The sequence below is a fragment of the Lissotriton helveticus genome, chromosome 11 (genome assembly GCF_964261635.1).
Source record: "Lissotriton helveticus chromosome 11, aLisHel1.1, whole genome shotgun sequence".
Lineage (NCBI taxonomy): Eukaryota > Metazoa > Chordata > Amphibia > Caudata > Salamandridae > Lissotriton > Lissotriton helveticus.
Genome location: NC_136072.1, coordinates 114,381,269 through 114,400,914, shown reverse-complemented (window position 1 = coordinate 114,400,914; position 19,646 = coordinate 114,381,269). Strand labels below are relative to the sequence as shown.

Genomic DNA, 19,646 nt, shown 5'->3' with positions numbered 1-19,646 from the left:
CTTACACAAAAAAAGGAAAAAATAAAGACGAAAAAAATTGAAAGTTGAACTATAAAAAGATAAAAATGGAAAACTAAAAGACTGACCACCAGCCCAGTCTGTGAAGTACCTTCATTTTCAGAGAAATGTGCATAGGTGATCAGACAAAATGACTTTAATTACAAGGTAGTAAGGCTAACTCATTGCCCCAGCATTAACGGCCATGAGAGAAGCAAAATGTGAATGACATTCGGACAGACAGAAGAGGCTGACAGACTAGAAAACCACTACATCTGGCAGGCCCTCTTAAGAGGGACTTGCAAAGACTTTCACAGTGCAAATCTATTACTCCCAGAGCTTGACAAATCCAGGAGATAAAAATCACTGCTTACTAGTGGAGCATTACAGAGTCTGTGTAATAAAATGCCAGTATGAAAAGGTACTAACGCAGAGGAGAAGCAATCCACCCTAAAAGGCCTATTGGTTTTAATATAGGATTTTCACAATAAATAACTCAAGCCTACTTGCGTTGTCGTAATTCTTCATAATAAACAAACTGGACCTAGGCCATCTGATAACTTTTCCCAATGAAACAATCAGGCCTGTAGCATTTATCATTGACTCATTACAATAACCGAACTCAGGTGTACTATATTGAGAATACACTATCCTATAATTAACCAACGAGTAGACAGTAAGGAAATTATAAATATATAGAAATATAGAGTTGGCATAAAAATACTGAACACCTCTTAGGGGCGCTAACCAAGAATCTCACAGTGCAAATCGCTTTCTTCAGGTTTTGTCCGAGAGGTAACCAACAACAGACTCCTTGCCAATTATACTGGCCACTGACTTTAATACAAAGTAATGCTAATCCAATCCATCCATTAAAGGCCTACTGACTTTTACATATGCTTTACACAATAATAAAGCTAACTAGGTGGGGCCTGCTGTTTTTCTCACGTCTCACAATAAATAGATGAGACCCACGGCATCTCCTAGGACTTTTCCCATTGAACTCCATTGCCTTTGTCATTGGCTTGCACCATTAAAAAACAATACAAAAAAAAATCCCACAGACCTACTATATCGACCATGAAATGTGCCACTAAGCAATCATCGGCATGCGATCGTAAAATTACAAATACATTAAAAATTACAAGGAGAGAGACGAGTTAAATGAAGCTTTGCCAAGGCACTCATTTTCAGAAATTCAAGTACTGCCAATGACAGGCCTAGTTTCAGAGAAGTGGTGGTCTGGTAAAGACTCAGTTGGGTGCACCCTATATTGTGATGACTGCTCTGTAGCACACCTCCATCTGCATCTATGAGATAGGTCAAGCACGGATTCATTCAAACCATGCTGCCTCACTGTGCGGTTTCAGGTGTGTTACATCCATATATTTTTCTCTGGTTTATCAACCTTGGTAACTGGTACATACCATGAAAGAGTCAGGAGAGCTCCACGAGTCTTGCTCTAATGAGAAGCCCAGCAATGACTTCCTGACTGTTTGGGAGAGCTGCAGGCCCAAGCGCTCCTACACAACCGATGGTAGTAGACACTGACATATTCACGCACTAGGTTTTGAAAGCGGTTTCGATGTTAGCTAAATTGTAACAACATATAATGTGACATTGTGCGATACACTTAATATTTTAAAGTACCTAGAGCCATTAGAGCTGTTGCAAAACAGAACAAGTAAACAGTTGTGCAAGCTGCCTTAGTTTCTTCAGTAAACAAAGGCATCACAATATAAATCCCCAGCAGGGCCTTACCTTTGTAGACCTCTCATTAAAGATGGTGGGTTTGATTCACTGATTCCCAGCCTCCCCAAAAGGAACTCAACTGTTGATGGATTGGCAAATCCTAGGGATTGGTGCAAAGCCTTTTCGTACTCCTGTGAAGGACTACTGGAGAGAGCAATGCTTTGCCTTAAAAAAGAAAATAAATACAATTAAAATGTTATTTTCAATTATCTAGCGTCTTTCAAAACACAAAGCTCTGATTTCTCTGAAGCCAGCATCCTAGCAGAGAGACCAGTTAAAACTATCAGATGTGTGTGCATTCAAGTCAATGGGAGCTTTGTAGAGGAACTGAATCACTCATGTCGTCATCAACAGTACCATAACCACCTTCCCTACTTGCGATTAAAATGTTACTCAATGAACAACTATCTTTTGGGATATAAGCCCTACCTGCAGCCAGTTATTGTGGATTTATTACCAGAGTGTAGGACCATCGCTGACAAGCTGCATTTTCAAGTCATAGGGTAGAGAATGCTAAAACCGCCATTTCCTGCCTTCCAGTTAATTAATTTCTCCGATTTAATATACAACTGGCAATCACAGACAATCTAGAACATGCTGGGATAAGCATTGGAAATATCTGACAAGACCATAGGCTTAATATTTTCATTATAATGTACAAAAGATATTAATCTGAATCAGCATATGAGAAGCCATTCAAAAGGCCATCCAGAATCCTCAAATCTTGCTTCGATGCAACCATGCCCACTAACTTTCCTTAGAATCTACAAGTGTTATTACTTTTCTCTATTGATGCTGATGATTCTCAAACGATAATTGGGTTGATTAGGCCATATTAATACTATTTGACTAGACTGCAAATATAGGCTGAAAATGGTACAAATATCTTTTCCGAGGGTGTTCTGATGACACTCTGAATCTTCAAATTGGCAAAATTTTTTGAGATGCCTTAGACTGCAAAAAAAAATAATTAAGCCTGTTTTTATTAAAAAATGCAGTTGTAGAGTCATCCCTTCAAGAAGGGAGCTGGGATTCAGACGGAGTTATTACTCACTTTCAGAAGAAGGAAGAAAGGGGAAAACAATTTGGCATCGGGTCTAGGACAGGGCTTGTGTTTGTCGTCCGACTGTAATCAGTCAAGTGAGCTGCAGAGACTTCAGCATCCTTGAAATACTCTGCAATTACAGCCCGATAAACATGCAATAGTATCAGGCATAAGGTCTCCATACCTGTGTCAGCATTCAAGTAAGATAAAATGACTTCTCCAAATGGCTTACATTACATTGAATTAGCGGGCGTTAGTAATGATGATTCACTTAACATAACCATTTTGATCTCGCAACAAGACTGGATTCTGAAGGTGGGACCAGAACCACAGCAGGTGTGGACAACTCTAATCTTAGGCTCAAACTTTATATTCTAAATCCTGGTTTTTCACTATCGTGCCTTTTGGATCCAATTCAACTACATATATTGAGGACTGTTGAAGCTCAGATGATGGCTTGTTTGGGGCAAGAACTTTCAGGAGGAGCTCCACCAGATTTTTGAAGACCGACATCAATTACACTCCATTGCATCATCTGGATCTCCCGTGCAAGTATTTTTTTTTTTATATAGCGCGACTTAGACCCGAGACATTGGATTTTGGAGCGCTTTACACGAGCACCAGTTTCGTTACATTGGGACACATTCATTTTTGTTAGGCACAGGGAGATTAAGTGATTTGCCCAGAATCCCAGGATGTTGAGCGTCGTTGCCGAGACACTAACCTGGTTCCCCACCTTCTAGGTCGACCGCTCTAGTCGTAAGACTACATCCTCTCCGATATTTAGTCTATTATATTTAGATGGCACATAAAGCATTGCAGGAGTCACTCCAGAGTACTGTGAGGGTGGAGAGGTCTCCCGAAGAGCAAGGGGGATTTTGCTCCAGATGGAGTCGGCTGAGGCTGCCCGCTGTAAAGAGTCCAAAAGACAGCCTAAACAATAGTTTCCTGGTCCTTTCATGAATTTTCTCGTGTCCATTCACTGCACAAATGTAGGGAAAGAGAATTCCTAAGAGAAGGTTTCACCCATAGTATCACCCAAGTTAAAAGATTCACATGCTCCACTGTGGTATCCTTACAGGGTCTAAATCTTAGAGCATCACATTTATGGAACTAAAAACAGATTCTTAAGGTTGTTTTCAATCTTTTACTTGCATTGTCCATCCCTTTCTTTTTTGGATGCTGAAATATACTGACTTAGACTTCTTTTTATTTTGTTTGCCAAGTTTCAAGATTACAAACCTGATCAATTTAGAAATTAAAAGGCACAACTGTGGATCCACAATTATCTTACTTGTAATATGCAGGCAGATCTTCAGCTGGAATAACTCCCAACTTCATAGAAGACAGATGGGAAGGAAGAGCAGAGCTCTGCAGGGACACAGTAATTTTCTCGTGATATCGATCAATGTCTTTTATTACAGCTGTAAAATAAACCCAGAAAAAGCATTAAGGTACTAAGAATCCAACGTCTCAAGACAATTCAAGAATCAAAAGATTAGGATGAGGATCTCGTTTATTCTACAGAATCACAGGTGCGAGGACGGGGGCACATTGGGGTGGGGTGAGGGGTCAAGAAGCATTCACAAAGAAAACAGAAAGTACCTTGTATAAGATCTCCAGTCTGATAATATGACAAGGGATCACCATGGCTACTTAGAGAAGGCACATCTCTCAAAGGACAAAGGGCCTACAAAGCAAGGAAATAAAAAAAAAAGTCGAATTTAAAAGATTAAGAACTAGCCAATTCAAAAAATGTTTGCAATGTTGAGATCGAAGTTCCTCCTATGGCGTAAATACCCTAGTAATTTTGAATACAGGTAAATACAACATTTTTATTGAGTTTCCCCAAACATTTCAAAGATTGAAGCACAGATGTAAAATGTGGACTGCACAACACGGTTATAAACAAAGCATTTAAAGGCAATATACGGGGATGCAGGAAAGCATCAGGGCTTTATATCATTTTGTTTTGATGAAGGAACTTGCTTAACAGTTTTAGCAGTTTGCAAACCATTTTGCATCCACAAGACTGGGCTCTGGGTCAGCTACTGCTTGTCAATCGCATTCTGGGTTAGCCCAGAACAGTATTCATCTACCTATATAGTGCTGTTGGCCACTGTATGAATTATTCTACCGCTTAGCGAATGCCTCCACTTCAATGTTTAACTTGCATGTTTGTCAGGAGGAGTAAGCAGATGGCAGGCAAAGCTTTGGTCACTAGAATCAAACACTATACGTTATACAAATGTTTACTGTAAAAACAATCTAGATTTAAGTATAGTAATACACTATGATAATTATCATGTTATTTTTCAAGCAAATCAGTTTGAGAAAAGGTTACATAAAAGACAAAATAAGTGATTTTTTTGTAATAAATAGGTTTATATGAATACGTAGCTCCTATACTCCACAAAGCAAACATTTGTTTAATATATGGGTTGCAGGCGCTGCAGAATGGCTGCTCCCTAGTGCTGCTCCGCCGGACGGAACACAAATCCAACCAAAAATAGCTTATTTGGTCAAAATGCATGCAACCATTTAATAAATATCGGCATCGGAATACAACTGCTAGCAGCAGATGCGGTTGAATGGGGAAAAGACACACTGTATCCGGAGAAAAACAGAGTGAATCACACGCAGCTCCAACCATCCCAGCCGAGTCAAAATGGCGAAGTGGGACGTTGATTAGACCGAAGCAGCGCTGCAGAGTCCAGTAGTTCCCAGGACCAGCAAAGAGGTCTATAGCGCCAAATACAACCGTCGACGCATCGGACCAGTCTGCCTGCGATATGCCCGCTGCTTAACAGATAAGTTGGCTCACAAACCATACGGCAGCCGAAAGCGATACTTTTAAATGGCTGCATGACTTGAACATAGCTGGCGCATCTATCAGGAGAGTTATAAGCGCCCAACATCCACTTTGTGCTCTCCTAGCAGTCCCGTGTTAATAACTCACAAATCGACCCCATAGGACCACGAGCCGTTACTGTGGCACTTGATATCAACGCAACGCCCACAGCGTGAAGCAGGGCTTGCTGTACACTCTGGGCAATATTGATCCCAGGCATGTATATCGGATCACGGGCGGAACGAACAATGAGCACACAATCAAACAACCTGCTCCCATAAGATCCCCTCACCCTTAAGATAGCGCGGCAAAATGGTACCATGAGGAGGTGATGTAAGAGACAGCACCCACGCCAGCTATGAGGACTCAAAGGCCCTGGTGGAGATAACATATTCTCTAACCACCCTTCACTGTGTGCTGGAGCTGCGGGGACATTGGGGGTTACATCTGAGGAAGAACTGCGCTGTACTGGGTGGCGGCTTCATGGCGCTGGGGTAGGTCTGAGTTTTACACCAAGGCTAGAATCGCTTGCCTGACCCCAAGATGGCTGCCACCGTGGCCCCTACCACGTTGTGCTACTACTCTGGGTAAAAAAAAACGGACATCGACCAGACATCAAACCGAATCTATGAACTTACCTCTGACCGTGGAGACCTAGCTTTCTGGCCGATGCCCGGTGGAGCTACCTGATCGCTAAAGAGGAGATGGGGCTGTGGACTTCCCCCTTGGCCGTCATCTACCCAGCCAGACTTTCCTTCATCTCTCCGCCGCATTGTCCCTCCTACCCCTTTACCCTACCCCATTTCCCCCTCTATGCTCCATTTATCTCGTCCCCTATGCTCTTTAAATGTTTCCCGTTGAGACCCAGCTATTTGGCTGATGCCCTGTGGAGCTACCTGATAGCTATAGAGGAGATGGGCTGTGGACTTCCCCCTTGGCCGCCACCTACCCAGCTGTACTTTGGGCAGACTCTCCTTCGTCTCTCCATTCTATTTCCCTCCTACCCCTTTACTCTACCCTCTTCCCTTCTAAGCTCCATTTATCTTGTCTTCTACGCTCTTGAATTTTTGTTTCAGTAACTGATGTAACTTGTAACTGATGAGCGGGATAACTTCTTATCTCGGAATGTGTGTCACTTGGCCAACCCTTTCCAAACATAAATGCTATCTTAATGTTCACTTAGGACTCCATCATCATTTTATCTCCCTTGATTTTGCCTTGTACTTGAAGAAGATTGCCGCTACTTTAATATACTTCTGTACCGATTAAGCGGTTTAGCCTGGATGCTCTCTGCATTCATCATGTATACTACATTGTTGTGTTACACCGCTGTTGATTTTTTTTGCTTGACAAAACTCCTGTTTCTAATCTGTTGATCTGGCCATTTTTCCTATTCTTCTTTCCTGTGGCCCTTCCATTGGACAATTTATGTTCTCCCAAAATGGCGGCCACTTATTATTGATTTTTGCCTATTAGTCCTTCTTTGTCCTCCACTGCTCTCCCATGGCATTGTGGGCCTTCTCCACTGAGCATATGCAGCGAGAGACACTTGTCTATATATGCGAGCACAGGTCTCTATTCATCAGAATTTGCCCGACCGGCGTGCACATCTGCAGACCACGGACCAATCTTTGGAAATCCCCGTTTATTTTCTGAATGCGGTGGAGCACTCCGTGCTCACAAGCGCTGCGATACAGTGCACATAATTTCTGTGTGCCTTAATGCTGCTTTTCTTTCTCCCTTCCTGGAGAACACAGTAAGAACTTTTGGAACCCCCAAATTACCTCTAATATCAAGTAATCTGTGGCATTTAACATCCGTTATAATTTTTCTTCTGAAAAATCTGAAAGGTATAGCATTTCTTTTTTTTTATTATCCAGTTTTTTTATTCACACAACTTCCCTCAGGGCACTTGAAGACCTTATCCCTCCTTTTTTATCATTGTCTTTTTCAGCCATACTCCAGTGGGATAGACATCACTGTTACAATAGTGTTACCTGTTCATCTGACCCACCAGGATTCAGGTACAGGTTTTTCTCTCCACTTCTGCAATTTTTGAGCAGCCTACCGGCTATATCTTGAGCTCTTATTTTAGGGACGGACGACTTTCTTACACTATATATTAAGGGCTTACACCTCACACATAAGACTATCTGTTCTGAACTATGTTTATTTTCTCTTTTTCAGAGCTCGTACTGCTTTATTTGGCTTCCTCTTTATCTTATGAGTCCTGATGATGAACCATCTCCCGTCCCCACCTCCATCTTGTTGAGGCATCGAAACGTCGACTACCACCCTTGATAGATTAGATGTTGTATAAATGGGCGGTGCAGTTTTTGTTTTTAAGATGCACAACTTGGACCACTGAATTTGTTCACATGTGTGTATACCTTTGATGAGCTTCCATGCACATTTCTCACTACACACCCACTTCGCCGTAACAAAATAAGTTTTTTTATAAAAGTTTTTTTATATATGATTATAACCAATGATTAAAATAACCATTTCATTCATGTGTATTGATTGTATTGTTTTCAACTGTGTTTCTTGTCCATGTGATTCATAGTGGGTCACAAAATGCGACCTACCTCATTAATATTATTTAGGACGTTCAATCTGTGTCCCCTCTAGGAATCACTGTGTTAAAAAAATCAGTCTTTAGTACATTGGGTATTGCAATTCGGTAAGAATCGCAGGCTGGAAATCGCAAGTCCTAATTTTTTACATCTGGCAGTAAAGGCAAACAAAGAAATCATGACCAGGCGAAGGCACCAAAAGTATCCGGCTGGCAAAGGACTTTTCCTCGGCATGAAATTCTTATTTCTCACACTCAGAGCTTCCCACCAAAAGCTTCACTTGGACGTCATCTAACAGCTGCATGACGTCTTGGAATCCCACTCAGCTACAGTCTGCTGCTTTGCCCAGCTGAAGATTTTAGACTTCCATTTTTGAGACTAAGTCCCATGGTAACGGCTCCAACCAGGTGGAATCTAGTAGCTATATCCAACTCTTGCTCCATCACACTTAGGTCCCGGTCTACAGCTATCACTTGGCCATGGCTGGCCCTTAATGGTTTTTTACACTTATTTTTATTTCAAACATTAACATTTCCTATATCTGGGTCCCCTTGATGGATTTTTGTTGTTTTGGGGTCAATTAAATTATTACAATTTACTCTAATTTACTAAACTGGTTTGGAATGCTTACTGCATGGTCTTTCAACTTTATTACTGCTTTGAGCACTGCATAAATGCTTAACACATTACCTCGGAATTAAGCCTGGCTGCTTTGTGTCATAGCTACCATGGAATGGAGTTGAGGTTAATTCAGTGTCTTTAAAGTTTCATCCCGACTAAGGATGGTGCCGACTTAAGGTGGGTAGTCGCAACCCTTAACTAATAACCCAATTTCTTGCACCAATAAAATACTGACAATTTGAAAAAACGAAACAGAAGAATACATCACATCTGATTAGGGGCGTAGAAATTGATTCCTGTCTTGTCTGAAACTAATAAGTTATAGTGCTGTTTCGTTAAATGCACTTGTTTTCATTTGCAGAACGGCTCACTGCAAACTTGCTAGCCACTATGCAAACTGACTACCAGTGGTGTACAAGTTAGGCTCAGAGTTGTTCAGACAGGATAGATGGCTTTGATTCTGTTGGGTTATTACCAACTAGATACAACCTTGTGCCAAACCGTGACAAAAATAATTAGGTGTACCTTACAACTGGTTACTAACCAGTAACTGTTGACTTATTGAGTAAACTACTTTTACTAGCACTATGTAGACTGGAATACGGCAACACTCTCTACGCAAGTATCGCAGCTCACCCGCTCTGACGACTACATGCCATGCTGAATGCTGCAGCCAGACTCGTCCTGGATCTCCCTAGACAAACTCACTTCACCTCCTAACTTGGGGGACTCCACTGGCTCCCTCTACAGAAAAGATGCCAGTTCAAGCCACTGACACATGCAAACAAGACCCTACACAACTGCGGACCCACCTACTTGAACCACTACCTGAAATTTCATCAGCCCACCAGACACCTCCACTCCACGCCACTTCCCTTTCTCTAACCCTCATACCCCGCTTCAGATGCAAAGGTCGCTCATTTTCCTACCTAGCAGCGAAGACATTGAATGAGCTACCCTTTCATCTACAGATCGCCTCCATCTCTTCCAGAGTTCTGAAAGTGTCTGAAGACTTGGTTATTCGGCTAATCAACAGGACCCTGCCAGCGCCTGGATACCCTCACAGGTAACAAGAAGCGCTCTATAAATCTACTGATTAATTAAAAGGGGAACCACCACTGTTCTCCGTTTGTCAACAAGTACAACTAATCCCCATAAAATGCACCAACGCAAACACTTTAGGGCAGAGCTAATTAAGTCATAACTGGAGGGTTAGCAGTAAAAGGGCACTTGAAGAGCACTCTACTATAAGGAGCATCTTTCTGAATTTGAGAACAAATGTCCAAATCCACTGGAAGTACAAGGAAACCCTAAAAAAAAGTTACGAATATTTACAAGAAAATACATGTGTCAATTTTAAGCAAGTACTGTTGTGTTGAAGGGACTTTGTGATGCAAACGTTGCAGGGTTTGAATAACTATACACTATTTCAAGGATCCTGCAGGATCACAGTCATAAATTCAGGATACGACCCCCTAGAGGATAAAAAGCTTACTTCCCTCTACTAATTTATTTTCCTACACGTACTTAAACAGTCATTAATGGGTTTAGAGTTTAGAAAAAGATCAAGCAGCGTTGTTGTTAAGGCTTAACCAATTACATTAATACAGATAGGGGGTTTTGCTCCTACATCACTGCTTCTCGAACCAATTTAGTAGTGTTCAGGTACTAAAAAGAAACCACTGCCCATGATAAGTGACCCATGGAGAAAATGACAATGTTGCAGTGGCGAGTTACTGGAGCCTTAATACTTATCATTTTTAAAGTATCAGTCCATTGTCTCACTGCCACTGTACAAGAACTGAGTGAGTTTCACAGTGGAACCTCAACGATAATATTGAACTACATGTTGAAGATATTAGGAGTTGGAAATTGCGTAGCAAGAAAATGCTAAGCTAAAACTGCCTTATGTAAACAATTTTCTGAACAGATTTTAAAAGAATTGAAAATTAGCTAACTCGTAGATCTAAGTTTCCCAAATAGGTTTATGCTCTGACAATGTTCGTAAATGTACTGATCTATAAGCACTTTTGTTTTCAACGATTTAAATCACTGTACATGATACTAAGGCAGGCGGGCAGGCTACCAAATACTCTCACTCGCATCAGCTTTATGAAGTAAGACAGACACAGTTTGAAATAAATATGCAACTGATAAGGAAAGGGCTGCCCTGCTTTCAACATTACCGCTCTACGCGAAATGGCACTGAAATAATGCAAAAATCAATTTACGATTCCATTCCAAACACATACGATAAGCCTTCCCAATCATCTATACCATTATGTCACACTGTTCCCAGTCGTTAGCAATGAACACATCTGCTCTAGCTTTAGAGTGCAGTAACCATTGAATCCTGGATACACTTGTTGGGTTTCATCTGCTCAGGTCAGTAAATTACTTTAAACTGCTACAAAATATGGCCTCTTCAATTGGCCTACTAGGCTGAACATGGGAAATTGGTACTTACAGATATTTCTAGTGGCAAGACATCTCTTAGAATTCCACTACCCAGGCAACTCAATACAATGAAAAATCCAAATTCACGAATGGAACTGATCCTTCCAATAACAACATCCCCACGTTCAACATCTCGGAAAAACATCTCCCGCTTCTTTCTGCTGGGTACATCCATGAACTGCTCCAAGGGAGGCATTACAGCGTAGTAAGCTGCAATTAAAACAAACAACTGTATCAGCTGCATGCAGGTTTCCAAACATTCTCAAACAAAAAGCAATCTGGAACAAAATTTGACATTTCTTCATGACTAGTTTAAAGTTAGCTTCACATTGAGAAAGTAAATATACAGACAAACAAATTAGGATGTAAACGTGGAAGGCTAGAGTGCATTTCAGTCACTATGTTAAAATACAAACTGCGATATTCAGGGAAAGGTGGACAGATTGGCTTGGTAGCAGAGATAACTATGCAAAGTAGACAGATCCTTTCTATATCTAGTGGCTGATGTTGGAATATGATGCTGGACAGGAAAGCGTATGCAGTGAGCTGCACTTGGCCCATCGAAAGTAGCATCTACTATTCAGTTGCAGGAGAAGACCCTCATTGCATAAAGAAACTAATGCAAGGGCCGAGGTCAAGGTCAGACAGTTGACCTCTTCTCTGCTTTCGCTGGGATGCACTGAACATTGCATAGCAAGCTCCTGGAAAAGGTATGTATAAGAAAGCTAAAATAAAATGCACTAACAGCAATGCAATCAACTTGAACCTTAACAATGGTTCAGGGAGGTGAATGCCTGCTACAGCCATATACAGTGATCTTTAGGTCTTGAGTTCAAATCCAAGCAGACAGACTCAAACTTCACTTCCTCGAAGCTTGCTAAAACAGAGCAGGCTTAAAGTACAAAAAATCTACCACATAGAACTGTGGTCCTTTGTTAAGCCATGCACCTTCATAGCACTTTGACATTCACGAAATGAACACAACTATAACAAATGACCCATGAATAGGATAAAATATTGTAAGCTTATAAGATGATTAACCAGTACCTATAGGTTTCCTGTTCGAGTTAGAAATTAGAGAACTTACAATGATTTATTGCTCACTGATACAAATATGTGAATTAATTTTAAAAGAGTATCATCAAAATAAAGAACCGCATGTAGTTTTCATACAAGATATATTTGCGATGTTCCTGTACATATATATTCTACAGGTCATCGCATTTAAAGTACATGTTGCACGAAGCATCAGTGATTCAAATGGGATTTTCCATTCACATTTTCTAGAAAGACATGGGGTTTAATAGTAGGCAATTAAATCGATGTTTGAAAAAAATCATAGTAATATTCTTGGCTTGTCAAATAGGTAAAAGTGTATTTCTTTCAAGTACACACGTTTGTTTAGGCATTGGTTTACCAAATTATGCTATTTACCTTCTGTCTCTTCATTCTTTTCTGTTACTGATGCTGTGTTTGGCTTCCACGAAAGAGAAAAAAGGAGATCCGCTTTTCTTGCAATGAACTGCTGCACCTCAATGTTTTCCACTCTTCTCTCTTTCTTACTGAAATGGGAAAAAGATGAATTATTACCTGCATTGCGGCAAGTAGGACCTAGCATCCACTAAATCGAGCAATAAACAAAAAATCCTCCCAATCCAAACCTGCTAGCAAACAAGGGTCAGCTGTTGCCCTGCTGGCACCACATTTAGATAAATATTATTCACTGGTACGTAATAAAAGACCTTCAAGACAGCAAACGCCAGAGAGCGAAGAAGATACGGTATCGACAGGCTAGTGGCTAAGAAGCTAACTGTACAATGTGGAGACCTGGGTCCTAATCCCTTCTCTGGCATTCGAATGCATATTGAATGATTCAAGGCAAAATACTGTAATCTCCCTGCGCCGAGCCCACAAGCCCCCCCCCTCCTTTTCATGTCACACTCCTGCTTCCCTGCCTCTTTAGCACTTTGAAGAGGCCGAATGATGGTCTAAACACTATATAGAACATGCGATTACATTTTAGTAGGCTCATGCTTCTGTTCACTTTGTGAAAAACGTAATTATTGTTTTTGGGCACAAATCTATAGAAGACCGGGTTTTCAGCAAAATTTCAATAAAAAAAAAACTTGCAACTCAATATTATGACGGAGAATTACCTTGTGTCCTCTGTATGATATACAGGCGAATACTTCTGTTCAACTAGATGCGTATCTGGTATTCAACCTTTATTTTGGCACTGGCGTCACACTGATCTAACTTGTGTACAGAGGCCTAGGTCTGTCTGGACCATACAGGACTTGTACAGTAACCTTGGGGTGTACACCAACTATGCTTTCATAGCAGGCAGAGAACTACTGTCCTGGTACTAGGTTTAGCACATAAAGCTGTGGTGGCAGCTTATCATGTCTTGTGATAAACTGAGAATCAGACCTTTTTATCTCTATCAGTGAGAGTGTGGCCTAACAAGACCCTCCTGCCTAAAGTTCCAATGTTATGAAACCCAGAACCTAGTGCTGACATTCTGGGTGTATGTTCAGTGTGAGTATAGCATGTGAGCAGTACATATGTGGTAGTAGGATGGTGTGTGAGAGTTCGACTACTGAAGACTTTGGGATCCATTTTGGATGCACCAGTTTAGTGTGGCACAAGACTGAGGAGAAGGACAGCTTCCCCAAACAGCGAAAGTGCTTTTCCTGCATTCCTATGGCTGGAGGGCAGAAATCCACATGCTGATGTAAGGAGGAAGGAGGCAGGGCTATCTTTAGAAATCCCATGAAGGCTTTGTTACCAAGGGGCTGCTGATTAGTTCTTTCGGATCACTGCCGTGTGGTAGAGATGCAGGTTCTACTGTTCAAGGTGAAGAAGTTTGTAGTTCAAGACTGGACCTTTGTCTGTCCTCAGTTACTGCTTCAGGCAGTTGCTGAGGATGCCACGTGATTACCGCAGGCCCTAGCCTGCGGTGGATAGCCTGAGCCACTGCAAATGCATCGAGGTAAGTGGAAGGACTAAAGGCTTTTTGTGAATAGTCAACTGAGTGTACATTTGACTTAAACGTAATCTGCATCTGCGCCTTATTCAGGCTTCTACCTAAGCATGATGAGGGGACAATTCTCCACAGAGTCCCCAGTGTGAGAAAAGCAAGAACAGGAAGGATGAGGTGTAGCACCCATATGGGAGTAGTGATCTGGGTATCACCCTGGATTTGTAAACTGAATTGTTTAGTATTGTGTACTACTGTGTAAAGAAAAGCATGGGTTGAACACAAGTTACTGTGCCAGTTGGTTGAGATCTGAGATTGCGCTGACCCACACTACCTCCCTAAGAAGCCTGTAACTGCTCAGAAAAGGGTTGTATTTGATCCCGGTGAAGAGCCAAGGATCGTGGCAATTAAGGTCCAGTAGCTCATATCTGCACAATACGGGTCTGATATCTTGCAAAACTTAGACTTAGGCACAAAACCTCACCAGATGCATAAATGCATTAGAGGCTGAAGTGCACAAATTATGAACAATCATGAACTTCACTAGACATCACATCAACAACAACAAAAAATTGTCACACTGAAACAGCAAGTGTCACAGTTGCTGCAGACTTCCCAAATTTCTCTGAAATACAAAACAACTTAAAGAGTTTGCTGCATTACCGGTATACTCTGAGAAATGCATTTTTCCAGCAATAAAAAATTGTATTTGTGGGAGTTTATCATGTGTTTGCCTTAGAACAATAACTGAGCTTCCAAGTTCTTGTTGGTGTGTGGGCATTTTTAAGGTTGAAGCCTACCAGACAGCGCAGCTGTCTTGTTTGCTAACGACTTCTTGTGGGCATTTTGAAAGCTTCCCAGTTAATGCATTCCACCCATAGGCTTTGTAATGCGCATTTGCCTTCTTTCTATTTGCTGGCATTATTTGTTTTAAGCTGTCCAGCTATAGTTTATCTGTCCGGTGGAGCACTGCTGATTTAATGCTGTATCCGTAATCAGCTCTTTAATTTATGTTCTTATAGGGGTGTGGAATTCCTATAGCCTGACTCCCAGGACGTATTGTTTGGGGTCAAGGACAGCAAGTTTTTTTTTGTCCTTGGGACAAGTAGGACCAACCCCCTGCAGCACAAACCCTTTGGCTGCCAGTTTACAGTACCACACTATGGATCAGGGAAGGCCACTGTCTGCAATTAAGGTAATATTTGTGTCCATATGTAAATGCTGTTCTTGTTCGAACTTGATTTTATAGTTCATTAATACAAAGCCTTTTTCATTAGGGTGAGCGCTCTAAGGAAATTTTGTACGCTCAGACTGCACTACTCTCAGCGGTTCCAGTATAAAGATGTGTAGACACATTTGCAAAGTTTAACAATATGATACAACATACATTGTTCCCAGAATACTCTCTAATTAGATGCAGCTTGAAAGCAAGATTGAGGATCCTTCGCTTTCGAAATACAATGTACGCCACAAAAAGTAACTAGGAAAAAAAAAAACATTTTGCTAAACTAAAGTGAATAGTAGATAGCATGTCTTTGAAGCATAATTTAGTAAAAGGTGTTGATGCATGCTAGTGATTCCAAAAAAGATTCATAACGGATAATAAGTGCAACCAGTTTCAGCAAGATAATGGGAAACATGAAAATAAACAAGCATTGGAAAAGTCAATAGGTCTGATATTAGTGGTCAGCCTTTTGGTGTTGTCAATATATGTTTTGTTTTGATATGTTTTTTGTAAAACTTTGTGGGAGCTGCCAGGCCCTCACCAGTATAACAAACACTGAAAAAACAATAAAAAATGTTGTCTTAACAAGCCCACAGTAGTCCCTGGCACTGAACAAAACTACTTAGTGTGCAGATATGCTCCTTGTGAAAGAGCGGAAGCCAAATCGATGGATGGACAGATATATTTTTAATAAAAACAAAAGGTCTGGGTTAACTCCAGACCTAATTTGAGGCCCAATTCTCAAAGAAAGTCATAAATTGCACCCATGGTATATGTCCTTGCATTAGTGCAGATGTATGGCTTTCGTGAATTCACAAGAATTTACAGATGTAGGCCAGGAAATCGTACTCCTAGAAAATATTTGTGAACTTTTTAGCACAAGCACATATGCAGGTGTAGATGTGCTCATGCGATAATCCGTTGAGTGTTTACAAGTTCAAAGTGATGAGCAATAAAAGAGAGCTGGGGTTACTAATTCTCTTAGATCTCCGATTTAAGGAGATGAGAATTTACTGCTCAAAGAGAAGCTCCGAGACAGTGTTCAACGTCTAGCTAGCAAGTTGGACCTGGAGTGGACGCCTTCTCTATTCTAAGAGAGGCACCCGCAACATGGCCAAAATATCCATCTCCCCTTCAAAACATACACATAAAATACAGAGCAGATTATAGCACCCCAAACTCATGTCATCATTCAAACAGAAACCCACTCAACTGGTACTAGTGCATTTCCCCCTTTGTTTTCTGTACCCGTTGCCCAACCATGTTCCTGAACACACCTTCAATAGCTAGTGGCAACAGGTGTTTTAATCATGCAGACACCTGTTTTACATTAAGGGTACATTTAAGAATAAATGATAAGTATTGAAGTGTATATAGCTGCATATCTAGTAAGCATTGTCTCTTCTTTACCTAGAAATTGTCTCAAAGAAACTAGACAAGACTATAAACGAATAACCATGGAATCATCTGAAAAAGTTCATGTCTAAACTTTCTAGGTTGCAAAACAGACCAGCTAACCTTGCACTTATCGTTTCTGACCGAGGCTGAACATTCATCATGACTATCTAGATATTGGAAGATGTATTGCATACCTCCTCCATTTACACTCCCTTAGCCCAGTACAGAGGGGTGGTCATTATTCATGACAAGCAACAATTTTCTCCGTTGTAAAGAAACCACAACTTTTGGAAAATGAAACTCATTGGCACAATCTTTTTTATAAAAATAAAACTACAGGACAAGCATATAATTTGGCCTACTTGGATTAACCATAAGTACACCTACAGTACAGAATGTTCTTTAATTCAGGCATTTAGTTTACAAAATTAGCTATTTATTCTAACCACAAAGAACATTTGCCCTCTAATGTCCAAAAAATCAGTAGCAAGCCAATCAACCTTAGTTTTCCCCAGTACCACATTAATAATAATGACATCCAGCTGGAAATATACCAACTGCTCCGGTACATAATTTGATACATGTGTATATGTCATTTGTGCAGCTGTAGAGATACTGTACTCTATCAATTACATCTGGAGTTAAGTTCCACTCAAACTTCCTCACGTCCAAGGTTCTCTCATAGCCATTATTTTCATTCACAAACTGTTAATGCCCTGGTATTACATTTGTAGCGACCTTCTACAGAATGTTCTACCAATATAAGCTCCAAGAACCCATTTTATTACTTTTTGTGTAACGTTTATTCCACCGGGACACTGTAAAATAGAAGGAATGGGAGAATAAAGGCCTGGAAAAGCTACAGTAAATACAGAAGGAGACTTTTCGATGGACAAATCTTCCTTAAAACACTAGTATATAAACCATGACCAATCTAAGGCAAACTGTTTTGTAGGTAGCGGACATTATATCTTTGGTTAGTAGGGAGGAAAGTAATGAGGGGGCAGCAGAAGAGCAAATGTTTTACTTTAGTTACTCCATTTTAGATAATGGGATTGCTAGATGTGAATTTGTAGTTCAGTAGCAATTTCTATTTCTGCGACCACGTACCAAACCTCAAAGTATCTGATTACAGATTACCATGTCACTCTTTATCTTCTAATCATGTATTGGGTCAATTATCCCCAACACTTTCTCAGGAGGGTTGAAGATATGTGACCAAACAAAAGAATAGCCACAATGTAAAGTACAAAGTTCCCCAGATTGGGTAGAGAGGAGGTAGAGTATGTCAATATGTAGTGTGTACAGAGAGAAAGAGAAAAGCCAAAGAAGGGGGGAATTCCCTTGTTGGGACTAAAACCCTCACACACCTAGCAAGCTAGATGTCATGCTTCATCATATGGGTTTGCTCCTCGCTGAACTGGCGCTGCAATGTTCAGCGGGCACCCTCAAGGGGGCTCTTTAACGGAGATCTTTAATCCCTGCCATATGGTGCATGCGGGTGTGTGGGGAAGAAAAAGGGGTGTAGTCGTAGGAGGTGAGGTGAAGATAAAAAAGGTGGGTCAGTCCACAAGAGAATTTATTAGAGTGGCTGGCGCCCTTGGTAAAAAGGTGGGAGGGGAGATAGTTGCTACTGGTCTATGTTGGGCAAGATATCTACAACCCCCTGGTGTGGTCAACATGTTTCATGCCTACGCGGCATTTCATCAGGACCCAGGGTGGGACGTACTACACAGTGAAAACAATAATAAATTGTGAAAGTAAAAACTGTAGTCATACAACCTTATGCCAAAAGGTCATAAAGGCGCAGGCAAGGAAATCCTGCTTGGTATGAGTGACCTAGAGGGATAAAACATAACAGAACACCGTGACAGTAAACTGTTTGTCTAGCAAACTCACACGACACACATCAAAGGACATACTCGTATTTACAAGGAAAAAAGGGGGGGGTTAAATCCATTGGTTTAGAACAATGGTTGCATTGACATCAAGCTGCGTCTGCTTAGTGGGGCGCACAGTTATATGTCATGCACAAAACAAAAGGAAGATATAAAATGAGTGGCTGCGGGACTATAAAATTCATATCCAAGGGGGGCACATAGTGAGAGCTCTTACCCTAGGGGAGATCGAGAGATGCCCCGCAGTCTGCTCCAGTGGGACCTGCACGTAAGGTCAGGAACCTAGGGAGGGAGCAAGACAGTGTTGATGACAACCCGTCATCTGTATTAAACCCATAATGAAAGTAGCATCATGGGTGTTGAGGCTCGCCAGGAGGCAGGGCTCATGCGGAGGACATGCACCCGAACGGCCGTAAGTTTAACTCCTGGAGCCTAACCCATCCAGTAGAGCCGGCCAGATACACCGGCGGTCAAGAGTGGGGCGCGGACCACGAAACAGCGAGAGGCGACCCAGCACACCCAACGGGCGCTAGAGGTCAGGACTCACTGAACCGACGGGCCACACCGTCATCCCGGCCACCGGAGACTAAGCCGTGCTCGGTTGGAGGCTGGAGGCGTGAGCAGAAACATGGGCGTGTAGGTTACACTCCCAAGGCATGTGCGATACCACCCACGGTCCACAAAAGGGGGCAGAGCGCCCCGAGACAGTCAAACGAGCCACTTACCCGGAAAGCGTGCGGTCGGAGCCGCTAACACCTACCCCCACCGTCTGGTCAGGACAGAGCAGCTGGTAACCGCACTGGGCTCAAGAGCGGTATTAGTAGCCCGAGTCTCGCCGAGTCCGCG

The 19,646-nt window shown here is 41.6% G+C and overlaps 1 protein-coding gene across 1 annotated transcript in view; it reads right to left on the bottom strand.

The window, feature by feature from the left end:
- Positions 1-19,646, bottom strand: part of TTC14 (tetratricopeptide repeat domain 14) — a 71,361-nt gene that overhangs the window by 39,934 nt on the left and 11,781 nt on the right. The window contains exons 2-6 of the mRNA XM_078666499.1: positions 12,734-12,861; positions 11,310-11,509; positions 4,400-4,484; positions 4,089-4,218; positions 1,759-1,914 (exon numbers count right to left, since the gene is read on the bottom strand). Coding sequence (XP_078522625.1) covers positions 1,759-1,914; positions 4,089-4,218; positions 4,400-4,484; positions 11,310-11,509; positions 12,734-12,861 — 699 coding nt within the window. The remainder of the gene's footprint in view (positions 1-1,758; positions 1,915-4,088; positions 4,219-4,399; positions 4,485-11,309; positions 11,510-12,733; positions 12,862-19,646) is intronic.